This window comes from Poecile atricapillus, chromosome 8 (genome assembly GCF_030490865.1).
Source record: "Poecile atricapillus isolate bPoeAtr1 chromosome 8, bPoeAtr1.hap1, whole genome shotgun sequence".
Lineage (NCBI taxonomy): Eukaryota > Metazoa > Chordata > Aves > Passeriformes > Paridae > Poecile > Poecile atricapillus.
The window spans coordinates 2,880,469-2,898,851 of NC_081256.1; the positions used below are offsets into that span (position 1 = coordinate 2,880,469).

General features: G+C 41.5%; 1 protein-coding gene across 2 annotated transcripts in view; it reads left to right on the top strand.

The window, feature by feature from the left end:
- Positions 1-7,075, top strand: part of LOC131581603 (vesicle-associated membrane protein 2-like) — a 42,525-nt gene extending 35,450 nt beyond the window's left edge. The window contains exons 3-5 of one of the 2 annotated variants that reach the window (XM_058844075.1): positions 2,555-2,713; positions 4,531-4,582; positions 6,929-7,075. In XM_058844075.1, coding sequence (XP_058700058.1) covers positions 2,555-2,713; positions 4,531-4,582; positions 6,929-6,945 — 228 coding nt within the window. In that variant the 3' untranslated portion in view covers positions 6,946-7,075. Of the gene's footprint in view, positions 1-2,554; positions 2,714-4,530; positions 4,583-4,720; positions 4,837-6,928 lie in introns of those variants that run through there. The other variant, XM_058844074.1, reaches the window with a different exon arrangement.
- The last annotated feature ends 11,308 nt before the right edge of the window (positions 7,076-18,383 follow it).

An 18,383-nucleotide genomic window follows, 5' to 3' on the forward strand; every position in this document is an offset into this window, starting at 1 on the left:
CTGGAGAAGTGTTCAGTGAAGCTGGGTTAGATTCAATAGGCAGTGCTGGGGAAACAAACAAACAAAAACTCGAAACAAAACAACAACAAAAACCCAAAACAACAAAAACCAAAATTCCAAAAAACTAAGAGAATGGGTAGGAAATAGTATTTTATTTCAGCATTTTCAAATAATTTAAAATTTTCACTACAAATGATTGTACCAATGTAAAATTCAACTTTAAATACTAGCTGAGAGATCAATACTTAAAAAAACTTATTATTGTTTATATGAAGTTAAGTGCTTGGAAAGTTTTGGGTTGGAAAAGCAAGTTAGAAAATTTGGATTGACCAAAAGATTTCATTTTGGTTTTGGTTTGGTAGACAAGTGAAACAAATCTTTTGAGACCAGTTGTTAAAGACTCTTTCACTACCAATTTCATCTCACTGTATTTCAATAATGTATCCTTTAAATAATTCTGGATTTTTGCAGGTAATAATTAAATCTTATTAAATGTTTATAATGTGGAATTTCTTGTTATAGAGCATGAGAATTAACCGGCCATCAGCCTCATTCACTGCTAGAAAAATTGGACACAGCTTTACTGAGATTGTGGCACTGCCTGCCATTCGTGGTGAATTTCTACAGGGTTTCCATTTAGTTATTGGCTTGCTAGAAGAGGATTTTCACCTTACCCAATTGTTGTGGTTTTAAGGCAGTAACTAAAAAAATTACTAGAAAACTTACTTATTTCTTGCTATGAGATATGGATTAGAGCAAGAGCAAAACAGGCTTAAAACTTAAAAGGAATAAAGAAAGTTTATTAACAAACTACAAGAATAAGAACACCAGAATAAACCTCCAGAAAACCCTTTTATCCCCCACTACCCACCATTCTCTTGTTCACATGACAACATAGAGACAAAAAACTTTGGAACTTTAGTGTTTAAAACAGTCCCAATTCCTGCTAGAGTCTTTTCATCAGCCTTTGTAGAGAAACAGAAATCTTCTGCTAATCTATGGAGTTTCTCACAAGAAAACTATTTCTGTTATAGCTTTCTATTTTCCTGATGCCAGCTGCCCTTAAATCTTGTCATCAGTTCACTCTTCCCATTTCACATCACTCTGAGGTGTGTTATGGGCTATGAGTCTAGGGATGTCATTTTAAGGATGAGTTATTCAAAGGTAAAAGTTCTCTTCATCTGTTTCTGTGAGCTCCACTGGAAACAGTTTTCTCATTGCCCCTCAGGGCCTCAAATCTTCAATTATTACTTCACCTCACTCTGTTCCAGCACCTCACTGTATCACAATTACTTTCCCTTTTGCTCAAAATCCACACATTGACACACTCCATTCCTGCCAATATACTCTGTCATGAATTAAAGGAGTTTTTTCAGAACACTATTAACCATCTCCATAGCTGTAACAGAAAAATATTTCAGCTTATAAAGCATCTCCTTATTCTCTCTTCCCATCTAAAACTTAACTGTCTTTGATGGTTTTATGATGTCTTCTTCGTGCTGATTGTCTCTCTCTCTCTGTCTCTCTGGGAAAAAGGAGTAATCTGTACATTTTATACAGGTAGTAAAAGATTTAAAACTTGGAAAAGCTGCAAGTGTTCATGGTGTCAAGTTTCAGTTCAGCAGCAGAAACTACAAACCAAGCCAGGCCGGCCAGCTCCGTTTCTCTCCCCCCACCCTCTGCGGCCTTGTCCGGTCTGGAGCGGGGGAGGAGGCCGAGACAGAGCCTGTTACCTTGTCAAAAGCCAGAAACCAAAGAGAGCAAGAGAACTCTGGATTTACATCTTAAGGTGGTGTTCACAAGTTGATCTCACTTTTCAATGGTCAAAACTGCTGTCAATTCTTAGAAATGACTGATAATTGGTCAGGAGAAAAGGCTCCCATCAGCCACCAGCAGCTTCAACTTCCTTAATTCTCAAAGCTATTTTAAAGGTAAAGTCACCCCATGACACCAATGTATAAAATTCATGCAGGAGCAGCCCTTGCCTGCTGTGTGCTGGCTCTGCAATGAAGGTGGCGTGAGCTCTCTGCCACTCCTTGGGCTGAATCTGCTCCAGTAAATGCAAGTTTCAAGCAAGACTTCAAATTATAGCTGAGAAGTCATCTTGCCCAGATCTGCAAAATGAGAAAATTGTTTTACATATAAACATATAGAAAAAGTTATATAAAGTTCCCCTTTAGAGTGGCCTTTGTCTGGTTTCTCTGCTTCAGGTAAGGAAGGTATTCAATGTACAAGGAAAATAATGGCTCGCTCTTAGCGATGTCAAATTGTGGTGCAGAGATCTTCATCAGGTTTTTGTATCTGTAAAAAAGAAATCAAATACTTTAGTGAATGTGGTATTTCATGATGTCCCTTCATTTCCCACCTCAAAGGGCACCCACAGAGTGTAGCTCAGAGTGCTGCTCCCCCAGGCTGGGATTTTGGGGCACTGCCCAGGGAAATGCCCTCACACACCACAAAGGCTGGCTTTAGGGTGAGCTGTGGCACTGCAGGCTGTGAACAGCTGGCTGTCCCTCCTGTGGGAGCAGTGCCACGTGTGTCTGTGCCCTCACAGGTGGTTGACATCATGAGGATGAACGTGGACAAGGTGCTGGAAAGGGACCAGAAGCTGTCGGAGCTCGACAACCGGGCAGACGCGTTGCAAGCGGGCGCCTCGCAGTTTGAGACCAGTGCAGCCAAACTGAAGAGGAAATACTGGTGGAAAAATTGCAAGGTAAGGAATAGAAATCCCTGCTGGGAATTGCTTCGTGGCAGGAATTGCTCTCACTTGCATTTAGTGGGACTTTGCCTGTAGGATTGCACCTCTGAGTCATCTCTTCCAGTCAAGGTGAGAAAGAGGTGCCTTGACCTCGAGGCTCCAGAAGTCAAGCAACTTTGGTCTTTACTAGAGCCCATAATTTCTGCAGTATATAAAATGTAGATACAGCTTTTGCTGCTTCATCTGTGCCTTCAAACAGGCATGGGAAAGAATTCCATGGCAATTCTCTGTGTGAACCACAAAACCTGATCAGGTGCAGCGAATTCTGTCAGTGAGAGAAAAGATTTTTTCCTTGTGGGGATCATTGATTTGATTTGATTTTCCTTCAGGATGGTAAACCATAAAAAATACCCGAAACTGGGTCCCACAAACTGCTGTGAGAAGGGAGGAAATTTATGAAGAGGGGGCTGGTTAGGATAGAGCAAGACTTTCATCAGCCAGCTTCCTTCTCTGCTGTCCAATCCTTTCCCAAGAGCAGAGGAAATCTCACTCTGCTTTTTCAGACCTTCTCCAGTATTTGTGGATTCTGGACCCAGAAACTTCATCTCCTCTTACTCTTCTAAGATGTCTTTGCTTCTTCTTACTCATGCACCACCAACATGAGCACTGTGCCAAAAGTCCAGCTTCATTTCCATTCCTCAATAGCAACTTTCCTGCTGACCACTTATGTCCACTAAAACAAAACCACCTGTTCCCAAGGGGGAATCCCACGTGTATCCCTCGCTAGCCTGTTCTCTGCTTTATCTCCTCAATCCCCAGTGCTACGAAATGTAAAGTAATACAAAATATTCTGGGTAAACTATACGTAAAAACACTCCAGGAATAAAAGGATCTAGGTTAGAAATTCAACTGAGCAGGTCCTCTGGGCCTCTTTCAGCTGCTGCCCAACTGAGAGGCCTGGAAGTGCAGGGCTTTTGGGAGCTACACAGATTTTGACATAGGTTCACCCATGTGACTGCACTACACCAGACCTTCAAACCTACCCTCATTCTCCTTTCCTCATCGTCCCTTCCTGCTTTATCCTGACAAACAATCTCCCTGTCCTTCCTCTGGCTCCCAAATTCTGGAAAGAGAGGGAAGAAATTAAAAAAAAATATAAAAAAACCTCCTGCAAGCTGATGTCTGGCTCTATCCTCATGTTAGGAGGAACCACCCCCGTGTTTGTTGTTTTTCAGTCTTTCTGCTCACTGGGGTGATGATGGCAGCAGGGCTGCAGCATCCCTGGAGGGCTCCTTAGTTCTCACTGAGCCTCAGGTGGGGTCCCTGAGTCAGCCCAGTGCTGGTGTGTGCACAGCTGTCTCTGCTGCACCTGCAGCTTCCAGGAGAATGAGCTGGGAACCGCTCTGGCTTCCTCTCTCAACAGCACCAAACAGCTGCTGGGCTTCAGACTCCTCCAGCTGCCTCTCCACTGACCCCAGAATCGCGGGGAAAGGGATGAGGTGACTCTGGTATAACGTGCTGTGTGCTGGGAACCCACTGGAGCTGTTTTACTCTGGAAATTGAGGCTTTCTCTGCTGCTGGGAATGGCTGAGGTTGGTCACTTCATCTTTAGCTCACAGGCAAGAACTGGCCAGTTTTGACAAGAAGCTACTCCCATTGTTGGTTTTAAAACTGACAGTAAATTTGGGGCCTTAGCATGTCTGTTGCTGTAGGTCTTTACAAGAGTGAAAAGTATGAGGAATGAGTCACTAAGCAAAAGCAAAAGAATTGACGGGTTAATGTCTTTCATGTGAAAATCTGACTTTGTCTTTCTTATAACTTTCTTTTTATAGATGATGATCATCCTTGGTGTAGTATGCGCAGTCATTCTCATTATAATTATAAGTGAGTAATTCGTTTTCTCTTTTATTTATGATCTCAGTAGCTTGTGACTTAAGAATGGCTGATACATTAAAAACCAAAGCAACAAAAAAATGGATATAAAATATTTAAACTGATTAATTTGTGAAATTTCCCTTCTAGTGTTGTGCCTTTATAGTGAGAATTACTGCAAACTCCCTGGACACATCGGCAGAATTTGTTGACATTTAATGTTTTTTACATTAGCATGTTACATAACTTTCCCTAGGATTAAAAGCTCTCCCTTTTTACATTTTAAATAAATTTTTATGCAGTCTCAGAGATCTTCCTTTCATTACAATGAGTGCCACAGTCCTGGTGCTTTCTACTAAGAGCAGTAATTCCTGAAACACCTCATGCCTATAAAAAGAGGGGGAAGGCACACAGGCAAACAGGCATCTGATGAATTTTTTAAAAGTGTGTAGGTGCTGGTTTCTACCATACCAGCTAGAATTTGAGATGTCAGTGTTTCTGAAGATCCTTTTGCACCTCCAATGCCCAAACATTGCTAAAAGACGGCCCAAAGTCTCACTGATTTCCTTTCTCATCTCATTCCACGCAGTTGTAGGGAAGTTAGCAATGAATGAATAATAGCAGTCGTGCTGCTGGGGACTCAGGGACCTCGTAATGACAGGAACTGAACATTTCATTTATGTAACCCTCTGTTAGCAGCAGCTGGTAGGTGACATAACTGTAATATGGCATTGACTCCTAAAAGGGGGATTTCTTCAGATACACAATGCAGGTAGTAACCCAGAAGAGACTCAGCAGAAGGCCAGACTGTGGCTGTGAGTTAATTCCCAGCTCTCGAGTTACATGCCTGCTATTCAGCATGTTTCCATTTTCCTCTGTTGCTCCTGTAAAGAAAGCTTACAGGATCACCTGTAAACATGACTAAATGGAATGAGATACATGTGACAGTTTATTAGCCTTATGAATGCTGGCACCAGAGTGACCCAGAATAATTCCAGGTTTCGTAACACTGATACATCAAGAGTGGGAAGTGGTTAGATATTAATTAACTATATTAACTGGGAGCTCAAAGAAACTGGCTTCAAGAGAAAGACCAGCCCTTGTTCTGCAGCCTGGTGCAGAAAACCAGACAAAAGATGTGCAGCCACTGAGCTGGGTATGTATTCCTCAGTGAGCAAGGTGTGAGTCTTAACAAGAAAGTAAAAAGTGGTCAGGATAGCTCCTGTCTCCTCCATAGAGGTCTAGGCAGAAACATTTATTAGTAAGAACATTATTTTGCTTTTGGTTTAAAATGTTGTAAGTTAAAAAAACCCAAACCAATAACAAAGAAAACAACAACAACAACCAAACAAACAAAACAAACCCACAAAACCAAACCAAAACAAACAAACCAGTGCAGGTTTGACATGGGTTAGGCTGAGTTTAGGGTATTTAATCACAAACTTGAGTGTCACATTGTTCAACCCAGGCTGTGGCTCACCATAGTGAGATTGAGTATCAGGTCAGAGAGGTTTGAGTGGACCTGTTGAGATTTGAGTGTACCTGCTGTTCAAATTATTTTTCCAGTCTATTTGATTCTTCTGTGATAAGTGCCTAAAGGGTGCAGCTTCAGGAAAGATCTTGTCTATCTAACTCAGTGCTGTATTTATTTACCATAGCTCTCAAGTAAATGTTTAAATCCTATAGACACCAAGCATCCAGATGCTGTTAGACAAGGCCTGCATGTCTTTTCCAGTCTGTGATCTGAGTGGGAACAAGATCATCCCCTCAACAGGGGTGGATGCAGACAAACTGAGCCACTCTTCACTAACTCACTAGCTAACTCCTTCAGAATTTCTAAGAAGAAATCATAGAATTAAAAAAAAAAAAATAATAGTTTGATGGGTTGGGGTTTTTTTTGTCTGCAATTTAATTAGGGAATAGAAGCAGTGATAATGGAAGTGTAAATATTCCCACAGTGGAGTATCTCTCCTGACATGGGTTTAGATTAAAAAAGCTGCCATGGGTGCTGGAATGGCCCGAGCTGCCTGCTGGAGGCTTTGCAGGTGTTGCTGGGGGGAGCAGCTGCCATCTGTGCCAGTCCTTGCCCTTTCTACCCTTTGAGCCACAGTCTCCCTGCTCTCTGCTCCAGTTTCCCCTCCAAATTCCTTTGGTCACAGGAGAAGCATCCCCACGTCTGCTAGACAGGAACTCTGTGTGCCAGACACGTCCTGCTCCTCCAGCTAAAATGTGCTAAAGATGTTTGCAATGCTCTGACATCACACACCTCTGTGAGATAAAGCACGGCAGCAACTCTGTAATAACTCGTGGGGTTTGTCTTTTTTTTTAATCTTTCTTTCCTTCTGCTTCATTTCCCAGTTTATTTCTCCACTTGAAAGAGCGAAGAAGGAAGACTTGGCACAACTTTGTTCATATCAACCGACGGTATCAGTGTTCCTTTGTTGAACTCCGCTTTTTAATTCCCGGCGTCTTGGGATTTTTGCTTGTAATAACCCATAAGCATTCAGTGTGGTGTATTTTGGAATTCTGTTGTTTCCACAAGAAACTGTACCAGCTAAATACTGCCAAGTAGTTCCATACACTGTCTAATCACTGTGTCTTAAAATGTGTGCGCACTGACCTTCAGAAACTGTAGTATATGAAAAGCATCCTAAAACATCTCAGAACCAGAGAATGCAGCTGTGGGGAAGCTCCTGTTTAAAGGGACACTGGCAGGTGGATTGGACCCAAATCTAAGGTTGCAGCAAACATTAGGACCAAAATTCTCAACTGAGCTCCTAAAGTTGGATGGCAAAATCCATTGTCAGATGTATCTGTTGCTCCCATTGAAGAAAGTGATTCCTATAAATATTCATGTAAGATATCATATTTCAATTTAACCAACCAAACACAGCCTTTTTTGAGATTAGGTGCAGAATCCAAAACTAAAAACACTCCACAGAAAATAAATGAGACTGGTTTATCATCTTTTTACAGATTTAATTTTTGTCCTTATGGAAAGCACCTCATGGTGCTCTGAACAACCAAGATGGCCTCACTATGAAAGCAACAAAAATCTGTGAGAGCCAAAAAGCACCAGCTAGCACAGTCCTGGAAAAGCCAAGTGAAGTGCAGGAGTGGTAATACAAGCATCACCAGTGACTCAGGTACAGTCTCTTGCTGCAGACTCAAGGCACCATTTGTCAGGTTTCACAGACCTGACATGAATTGGCATTATTGAATGCCAGCCCCAATAATCAGAGCCTGGTTTAAAGGCCATGAGCAGTGCTGGTGATGTCTGTGCTGCCTCTGCAGCAGTTTGCAGAAATGGTCCCCACTGCCAGGATCGCTCAAAAGCCAGGAACAAAGAGGGGGAACAGTGGGGAGAGGCTGAGAAAGGGAAGGGTGCCTAGCAAAGCTTTCCTGGAGAAGAGGAAGGAACAGAAACACCATTCAAAGTGGTGTTAATAGGATTTATAAAGAAATACTTTAATTTGTGCATGTGGATAGTTCATAAACTGTAGTGTCATCTTTGTAAAGTGCTCAGCTGAGAGACCTATTATACTCAATTAATTTAAACTAACATTTGATGTAATTAAAAGAAATTATATGTTGTGGCTTGAGAGAAAGTTCTTGTATGCTCCTGTGAATTTCTTGTTTCTTTCTTTATAAAGCAGTGAATAGTTTAATCATCCTTAACCAAACTAAAAATTAATTAATCAAATTTTGAGCCAGGAAATTCAGAAAAGGGTCTTTTTAGGATAACTCCTTCAGAATTTCTAAGAAGAATTAATAGAATTAAAAAAAAATAATAGTTTGATGGGTTGGGGTTTTTTGTCTGCAATTTAATTAGGGAATAGAAGCAGTGATAATGGAAGTGTAAATATTCCCACTGTGGAGTATCTCTCCTGACATGGTTTTAGATTTAAAAAATAGAGAGCCTGGCCAGTTTGTTGCTGTGAATCTATAGATAAATTGTGCAGAAGTAGAATTTTGCAGAGAGAATAAGTAATAATCGATTGAAAGGTTCCAGTTGCATTTTCCCCGAAGTATTTATCACTTTATAGTCATGTGTCCTGCTTCATATCATTAGGTCATCAGTGGCCCCAGTCTTAATGAAGCTGAATATTCAAAGTTACTAATGTGATAGTGGATTCCCTGGAATGCCCTGATCACTTCAGTTCTTCAGCTGGGTGACAACACAAACAATTCTGAAATCCTCATGGGCTGGACAAAAATCGTAGCAGCGATGAAAGGCCTGACTCTGTGAGGTGACACAAGTGAGGGCTGTGTGAAAATGAGCTTGCACTGGTAGAGGAATGAGCCATCCAACTTCAGGAGCCATTTAAACTGCTAAGATAGCTGGAGAGCTGAAATGAAGGAATCCTCTCCTAAAAGTGGGACCCTGCCACCCACAGCCGTGTTGAGTGTGGTGTCCCCAAAGGGCTTCTCTACCGAGCAGCCTCACGAGATGGAGATAGCTTTTGCTGGAGCTGGTGCAATCAGGAAGGTGAAATGCTGACACTGAGCCTTAATGCAGATGTTCCTTCTCCTCTGGGAGGCTGAACTGGTGCTCAGCTGACAGGACTGCAAACACACATGAAAGAGGTTGAATCCTCTTTCTACAAATACACAAAGCTCCCAAATGAAACTGCAGTGCAAGTGCTACAAGGGTGCAAAGCTTGCATCCTCCCAGCTAATGTAGTTCCAGCAAGTTAATAACCAAATTATACCTTCAGGTGAGAGTGGAGAATAGAAACTGCTCTTTGTGGAATGTGGACCCATTCTCTCTCAAAACTGTAACTAATGGGGATGCCTGCTAAATATAAGTGAGAATTTGCAAGGAAGAGTTAAGAAACCTGCCTTCTAGTGGGTTGTAGAATGTTTGTGAAGAGACTGTTTCCTTCTGTGTGGTAATGAAATACGGTAAATTAATGTGTTTAACTTTCCAAAGCTGTTTGCCCAGGGTGTGCTCTTGAATGCTCAATGTTTGCTACTGCTTGTGCTGTGGTGGTAGGTTGTAATTGGTGAGATAAACTGTGTAACCTTTCTAATTCAGGAAGCATGAACAAGTGTGTCTTTCCCCGATGCACAGACCCAGAGCTACTCTGGCACAGAATATGGTAACACAGGACTGATCAGGGTCATAGATTGTGCAAGAGCATCACATATGTGCAGGCTGGTGCAGAGCACAATCTATACAAACACAGCTGGAGATCTGATTTGTGTTGAAGCCAGGATTGATTGTTTTCCACTCGCTGCTTCCACATTTTAAATGCCCGTGCAGCTACAACTGCCTGCCTGTAAGTTTTCCATGGCAAGGTTAAGTTATTCTTGTTCAGTCACCACTGATGAGAATTTCAGCTCCTGCTCTGCACCACTGACTGCTGCCTCAGCTCTTGGGCTGGTAAAGCATCACAAAAGGGCCCCTGTTTAGAGACTCCCCAGCAAACCCTCAGGGCACTCCAAGGCCATTGCTTTCTGACTGCTGCCTTGGGGACCAAACTGCAGCCTCTCCTGGCTGCAAGCAATGCTTCTGATAGCTTTATCCAGAATCAGACACTGTTTGAGACCTGCCTATTCCATCCTCACAAGAAGCTCCTCCTCTGCTTTCCGGAGCACAGCTGTACATGCCAGAGGCTGTACAGAGGGAGATGCCCTTCACGCACAGCACAGCAGAAATCAAGGGGTTAACAGCTGGTCCATGCCTGTCCCTGCTGCTGCTTGGCTTCTCAAGGATCTTCTCAATGATCCTACAGCAGCTTCTGAGCTTGGACAAGTGTTGCTTGCACCCATTACCAACAGGTTACTGAGGTCCTGTTTGGGCATTACACCTTCTCTCCAATTTAGCTCACAGATGTGTCTCTAAACCCCAAAACAGCGTTGCACAGAACTTGGCAGGAAAACTTAGTGTGGAAACCCTAACGAGGTACTTGACCTGATCTTCACAGCATTCCATAACAGCACAGTCAATCCAACAGAGTCAAACCTAATCCAATGCTCTTAGAAGAAGGATGGGAGAATCTGACAAGGATTCTGAACCCAGGGCCTGTAAGACAAGGGGTGATTTAGAAATGTAGTCAGTTGGATTTCTAAAGCTGGCCCTTCCATTTGGTTGGAATCCACATGAGGTTAGCCCCAGGAACAGTTTGGACGAGTAAAATATTTGGGTTTTTCCTTTTTATATCGTGATCTGCAATAAGTGACTGAAACACTCAGTGATGGAAGAACAGGACACCATTGACTGTGCAAGGAATGAATTAGAACAGCCCCAATCTGCTGTGCTTTTGTCTGGGTAGCAAGATCTTTTAAAATTCTACTGTTTCTGTCACTGCTCCTCTGACAGGGCTTCACCCAACTTTCATTTTATGAGCAGCTGGACTACTTCTTGTCTGAATACCAAGGATTTTAGCCCTTAAGAGCAAGTTCTTGACTTGACATTGGTAGTAGAGCATACCTGCAAAATGTGATGTCTGCTTCCCAGAAGGGCATCGACCATGGCAGAGATAAACTTCAGGAACTTTTAGAAGCTCAAGCTCAACTCTTTCATGTTTTTTCAGAGTGAATTTTCTCTATTCCATGGGAATTATCCACACAGAGGGAATGTGCATGATCTATTATTTGATTTTTAAGAGAGCACCTTGACTGCATGTTGGTGGGAGACCTTCACCAATAACCTAGGGAGCACTTGGGTGTGATCCAGGATTTTCATCTCAGCCCTGCTTCTCCTGCCCTTTAAACAGGGAAGCAGGCTGAACCTGCAGCCTCCCAGTGTACACAGTGAGTATTAGAAAAAGGCCTCAAAGTCTCTTAGGTCTGGCTTTGCATCCTGACCTGAACTTTAGACCTGTAACAGATCATAACCTTTGGGCCCTCTGTCTTGTCAGAAGGCTGGGATGCTCTTCCAGCCTGTTCTTCCTCACCTGATTTGCCAGACAAGAAACTTTAGAGCCAGAGAAAGCACAAGCACCCTCAAATTAGCTTCTTTAAAATCAAAATTAAAAGGTAAAAGGAAGTAGATTGAAAAAAATTAATTGCAGCTAGAGAAATGATTGGCTGGAGGTTTCTCAAACAGTAACATTATTGTCAGGGGGGACACTAGATTGGGGTGTATGAAACAACCAAACCAGAACCTCACACCAGTTGTTCATTCTCCATCTGGTCTACTTCAGAAATACTTCAGGAAAGGATTCAGTTTTCCTCTTCAGTTAATTTTCCTTCTTCAATTGATTAATGTATGTCTCAATTGATGTGCTCAGTAGTTTTTCTACTCCATTGAGAACCGTAAGACTCTCTGCCTTTAAACACATGCATAAAAAGAGATCTGAGCCACCCAAGGAGTTTACCTTCCTTCCTGGTGCACTGACATTTAAAAGCTACATCTTAGAATAAAGCAGAAAAACTGTGGCAGTCTGGTTACATGCAGTTTTGGTGGAGTAAACACTTGATTATTCAACAATGAGTCACTCCTGCAGTAACCTCATTCTGTCATGAGTGTATCACATCTGCTAACTCTCCAAAGCAAACCCAGAACCTGCACCTCTTTAAAACATGAATTCAGCCTCATGGTTTGCACATAACACTCTATTCAACCAGAGAAGCCATGTGCTAGAAGTTTAAAAGGGCAATGTGCTTGTTCTCAAAGAGAAAACATAGGCAACAACAAAGACAATTATGAAAAAAACCTTCTCCATTCTTTAGCTCTTCTCACAGTCTGGCTTACCCATTATTCTTCAAGTCTCTGTTCTCTTAGAAAGCCGTAGTGGTTTTGGAGCGTGGTGCATTTGGAACACAGAACATTGTTCTGCCCTCTGGCTTGACTCCCTGCCTCCTGCCCCAGTGTCACTGCTGCCCTCAGCAGAGCTCAGGTGAGCCTTGGCTGAAGCAGAACCTCCTCCCCACAGTGCCCAGCTCTCCTCAAACCTCCACCCTCTGCCTGACAGCACCTGAGGCAGAACACGGCTCCTGGGGCTTCATTTGCCTCAAAATGATCTGATACAAAAGAAGGCTAAACAACAGCATTTTAACTACACTACTTTAAATTGCAATGCTGGAATTATAATTACATTCATTTAACAGTTCTTGTAACAGAAATTTCATTAATTCTTTTGGAAAGAGAGGAAACACCAAACAAGGATATTGTGGTAATCACAATACCATAAATTGGGAAGTGGTCCAAGTGAAATATTGCTAACATTCAGTAAAGTCCTTTTTATAAGTGGCTCTACCTGAGAGCACCCTTTTCATATTAAAATTAAGCAGTGCTTGTCCATTAAATTCAAATACCTGAATGAACTGTGACAGATGGTAGGGTTTCTTCTGGCCAGTGCAGGAGATGGGTGCAGGAAGGATGGGGCAGCACTCTTTGCAGAGAGCACCATTTGGGCTATTCTAGCCCAGGACATGGGGCTGCTGGCAGCTTCAGTCAAATCAGGATTTCAGAGTGCCTGGGGCAGGAAAGATCCAGCCTGAATGTCCTAGAGCAGTTTGAGCTCGGTAACAGAACCTTTTTGACACAGCACGATTATTTTGGTTACTCTTGATCCGTGCCAGTACCTGTGCCTGTCCACCTGTAAATGGTCTAAGGTGAGGATAAAAAATCCCTTTGTTGAATCTCTTATATTTCTGTCATATTTATGTGAACACGTGGTGGTCTGAGTTTTTTGTGAGAAAAAGTTTAGAAGGATTAAATCAGTTTCTCCCCCTGATACACTGCAGGTTTGTTTAAAGTAAAACTAAATAATGGCAGCTGCAATTATTTTCTTTCTAAGATGAAGGATTGAGATAGTGCATATAATGGACCTACAAATTCATAGATGCTCAATGCATAATTTTTTTCAGAAGTTTAGCTATTAATATTTATATTGTTCATCTGAATGTTTGCTAAAATTTCTTTATTAATGAAAGTAGTCTTGGCTGGAACTGAAAATTCACTGCTCAGTGTGACTACCATGCCACCAGCAAGCTATTAAATAATGCAAGTTCAGCCTTTCTTAAACCCAAAGGGAAAATAATATTCTGATCCAAAGTAGAAATGTATGGCAAAGACTATGGGTATAAAGTTTAACCATTACTTATTTATATATTATTTAAGCAATTAGCAGCTAGAAAAATAGTCAAACAATTAGTTTCCAAAGCTTAACTAAGGATGAAAGAACATTTTTTTTCTCACTAGAAAAGCTGACTTCAATCTATGTTCCATCTACTTTTTCCCCAGACAATAAAATGCTAATATTGCTATGACACACTCACAGGTCTGCACAATAAAATGTTACAGATAGTTTACTTACCACTAAAAACATCATTATTTTTGTAAATGAAACATCCTCCCTCCCCCAACCACAAATGTGGTAAAATATTACTCACATGAGGTTTATCAGCATCACTGAAAGATCAGAAATTAGCACCTCCTACTCAAGAGCAGGACTCAAAAATATGCTTTGTCTGTTGCAAAAATACATTCTGAGGGGGAAGCACAAACTGTGTAGAGGTTAAAGTTTTATTTGACAGCTCCTATTCTTTTTTCCTTCCCCTTTCCAAAGGAAGTGTTTATATATGTAGACAGGCATTTGCCATTTGGGTGAGGTGTTCTCCTTCCAAGGATGAAAGAGGTGAAACAGCCACATTCTACTGTGAGCAACCTTTAGTCGTTTTGCAGCATCAAAAGTCCTCTAAGTGGCAAGGTATGAACTCTTATTACAAACTTGTTATGCTCATTGCAGGAAATGAGTTCATAGCCAGCTAATTAGTATTTTCCTTAATGACTTGTGCTTGAGTGTTAGCACAGAAGAGCAGCCTCTGGAGGTGTTTGTGCAATCACTTCTGCACTGCAGTATCTCATGCTCACCAGCCTGGAGCGAGGAGCGAGGCATGTCCTGCTCTGGAAGTGACTTCAACATGTGCCCAAGCACACAGTGAATTTCCATTTTCTGTTTAACACAGAGAAAAACCCCTCATTTGTCCTTGCTAAATCCAGGCCTGGCATGGAATCTGTGCCATGTTCTAATTCAGAAGTGGAAAAAGCTTTCCTTTGAATGATAAAAGACATTGGGGTGAAAAGGACCCTCCGGGGCTGCCTGGTCCAATGTCCTGCTCGGAGCAGAGCTGCCTTTGGGGCTGGACAGCTTTGGTTACACAGCTTTGGTTTTGATGAGCTTTGAAAATCTCCAAAGCCCACGGCTCCACAACCATTTCTGTCATTGGGTTTGTTCAGTGCCCTACCAAGGCTGATAAAGTGCAGGAAACACCTTTGGAAGTGCACGTGGTTTATGGTTTTGCCTTTTTGTTCTGTTGTGCACTGATCTGATTAGAATCGAATTCAGACCTAGTGGAATTAGGTGTAACCCACCTCTTTTCAAAGAATTCCCACTGAAATTTTCCTTTGTTCTTGTTGCCATTGGAGGAAGGCAGATGTGATGATGCTGAGGACATCAGTGCATTCTCTCCCCTGTGTGAGTGTGTGAAGCCTGCTTCTCTGACACTCAAACTGGAATAGGCATAGAAGCAGATGCAGAACCTCTGCTGAAGTCTTGTTCTGTATTATCTGAGGTCAGTGATAAAATCTTGAGTGGCTATTAAGTTACTAAACTGGCACCAAAGAAAGAAGAGGATTTACTGAGATTACTCTTTCTCCTCACAAGTATCCTTGGCAATGCCACACCTGTTTCAAATGCTGATGGAATTGCAGTGCAAAATAAAAATCTTTCTTCTACCTCTTTCCTTGTAATTCTTCAAGCTTTACTTCCTGTAATGGGAATAATCAGAAATAAGCTTTCAGTTGCCCTTTTAAAAGCCCAAACTCCAGACCAAATCTCTAATTGCATTCTTTTGAAGGCCACACCGTGGTGTTAAGCTCTGTAGTAACACACTCAGAAAGGACCTGAAAGTCTGTGCTGAGAACAGCATCTCTCACCTCACAGACTCAGCTGTACTGAGCAAGGAGCTGTGATTTGTGCCTCTACAGAAAACAACCCATTTGCACCTTATTGGAACGATCTGGAGAGGGAAAAAATAATGTTGTGGAGACCAGGACATTTCTTAAAGTGCTTTACCTGGAGGTCAGTGGAATTTCATTTATAAATGATAAAATGCATGTATTTTGATGCTGAAATTGTGATGACTTACAAAGTTTGATATTACTGTACTTTTTTGTGAACAGTGATTTTTTTGAAGTGGTGAACATATTTTCCAGGAATATCGTAGACATTTGTAACATGTATGTTTGTGCCAATAAATCTTGTTTTAAGAAGTTTGAGTTTGTATCATTCTGTTCCAAATACATAGGGGTTTTAGGACAGTTCAGCAGCTTCAGCTTTGATTCCCTCTCTGTGTTAAATACTAGAGACTTCTAGAAATGAAGATTTTCTAATTCACACTGAGTTTTTACATGTTCAGCAGAATAGAAAAGAAAAAAAGCACTTCTGTTGTATAAGCAGTGAATGAACCCTGTACAAAAATATACAAATGTTACAAAATATATACAAAAATTAAAAAATGGTGAACAGGAGCAGATGAGAAAATGTATGTAGTGGATTTGACCATATTCTTTATTTTCTTAATGGTAACGTGGGTTTTCCCTTTAATAGGGCACGGTGAACTCAGGGAAGTAATGCTATGAAATACTGATAGTTCATCAATTTGGTGTATGTTGGACAGATTTTAGATGAAGAAAGAAGGATTTTCAGGGAGGGGAATACAGACTCTCTTGCAGGGTCCTCTCTCCTACCTTGACTTGAAGCAGCTGGTGCTGGCCACTTGTGTGATGGATTAATGGGCCATGGTAACTGTTGCCATGGTTATTCCTAATGAGCAATTAATCCTTTGAAGGGACAAGGCTTGGAAGCTGCTTTTCTCCCCTTCCTAGCGCCTACACCTAAATTTTAAATTGCATAAGCATCACAGTAACTCCCAGGTAGCTCCACACCTTCAATGCACTGGGGGCATTGTTCAACAACTTCTCCAATTTTGTTGCAAATTATCTCAGAACACAGAAAAGGCACATTATTGTCCTTCCCCACCCCAAAGCCAGGTAATGTCAAGATGCCTTTTTTAAGAGAAGGTTCTTTATTAGCAAAGCTATGGATTTGTCCTTGGTAACACAGTGCACCTGGCAATCAATTGTGGAGACACTTGTGAGTCTAAAAGGAGACAAAGCAATCACTGATTTCATACATTGCACATTCTGGTCTGTGTGAAACAGCACATAAGGATGAAGTGAGAAAGTGAATTATGTTGACTGGTGCATGTGAACATGATATTAAAGAACACAGAAAACTGATCAAAGCCAGTGAGGCTTATTAAGGGAGCACAATGGGCTGATGCTCCACTTAGCACTCTTACAGCAAGGTTGTGTAATTAGCTCAGTTTTATTGAAAAAAAATCCCAATTTCTGACTTCTGAGCTTATATAGAATTGCAAGTGATAAAACCGAGTGAAAATGAAGTTATGCTTAAAATAATGGAGCTATTTAGATGGATATGGAAGAATCAGTAAGATTTTGTGGAAAATCTATCTTTCATTCTGGTCAGACAGATTTGCATAATTCATGGCAGTTCAGGGAGCAGAAAGAAGAACTGCTTCCTAGGGATTATTAATTTATGTGGGGTGATGAGCTCTTGGGACATGCTTTGGAATGTTAATACAAGACAGTTCAAAGACAAAACAGTCCTTGGAGTGACTGCTTGTACACTTTGCTTTGTAAGCTGAAGTACCTGAAAGTAAGTGAATGAATAAGTGCTTGTGTTCCTGACAGTTTTAAAATTAAAAAAAAAAAATAAAAATCTCACATAACTAACGATGGTCAAAACTGCAATATGAGAAGAAAAGTTGGTAAACTACTTGAGTTCCATATGAGAGTGAGGCAGTGGTAACTTCTGTAAAGCCAAGGCAGCTTTCTTTGCCGTCCTAAGGGTTTCTAATTGAGGGAAACACAACCTTGTAACACTACCTGTGGTTGGGCAGCTATCATCAAAAGCTCTTGCCACACTGTGCTAACCATAAACACTACATTTCACCAGGGGAATTTCCTGGCACTGAGTTATTACACTTTTAAGGCAGTTTTTAGAGTGATTCTGCAGAAGTAACACCCTCATCTTCTCCCTTATCTTCTGAACAGTGTAATCAGAATTTAACAGCTGTTGGCTGACTACTTTACAAAGGAAAATAAAGCCTGCTGTTTCTACATCCTGTTGGCCATAACACAGATTTACTCTGTAGAATGTAGCCAGTGGGTTTGATAATTTGACTTCTGGTATTTACCTAATGACTGGCAGGTTGTTCTTTTTGCTAGAAAATGTACAAAACAGCACCAAGCTATTTACACCTTTCCTGGCTCAGCCTAGAAAACACAGTTTCAGCAGGAGCTGGAAAGGCTCCCCAGTAGCCTCCAGTGCATGCTCCTGTGACATAATCTGTAGTAATCCACATAGACAGTGCACTCACAGGGCTGCCTAGATCAGGGGTGTTGCCAGCACCACACAGCCCTGCAACAACCCAGGGTTTGTTTAACTTCCCTTCTAATGATCCAAGAAAGGTACAGAAAAGAGAAAACAAAAAATTCTCACTAGTCTGAGTCAAAGGAGCAGGGAGACAAGGAGGGATTCCTTTTCTCAAGTCAGACTGTCCAGTGAGTCAGTTCCATTTTGAATAGGATGCAGAATGGAATCATCTGAATTTGTCATGCCCCAAGGAGCACTGGGGTTAATGGTGATTGAGGATCTGGGAATGCAAACCAGTAATTACAATGCACAGGTTGCCCTGGCAAAGAATACTTTAATCTCCTTTTAATGTCTCACTCTGAAGACACCTGCAAGTTTCAAAGTTCAATCATTTTATC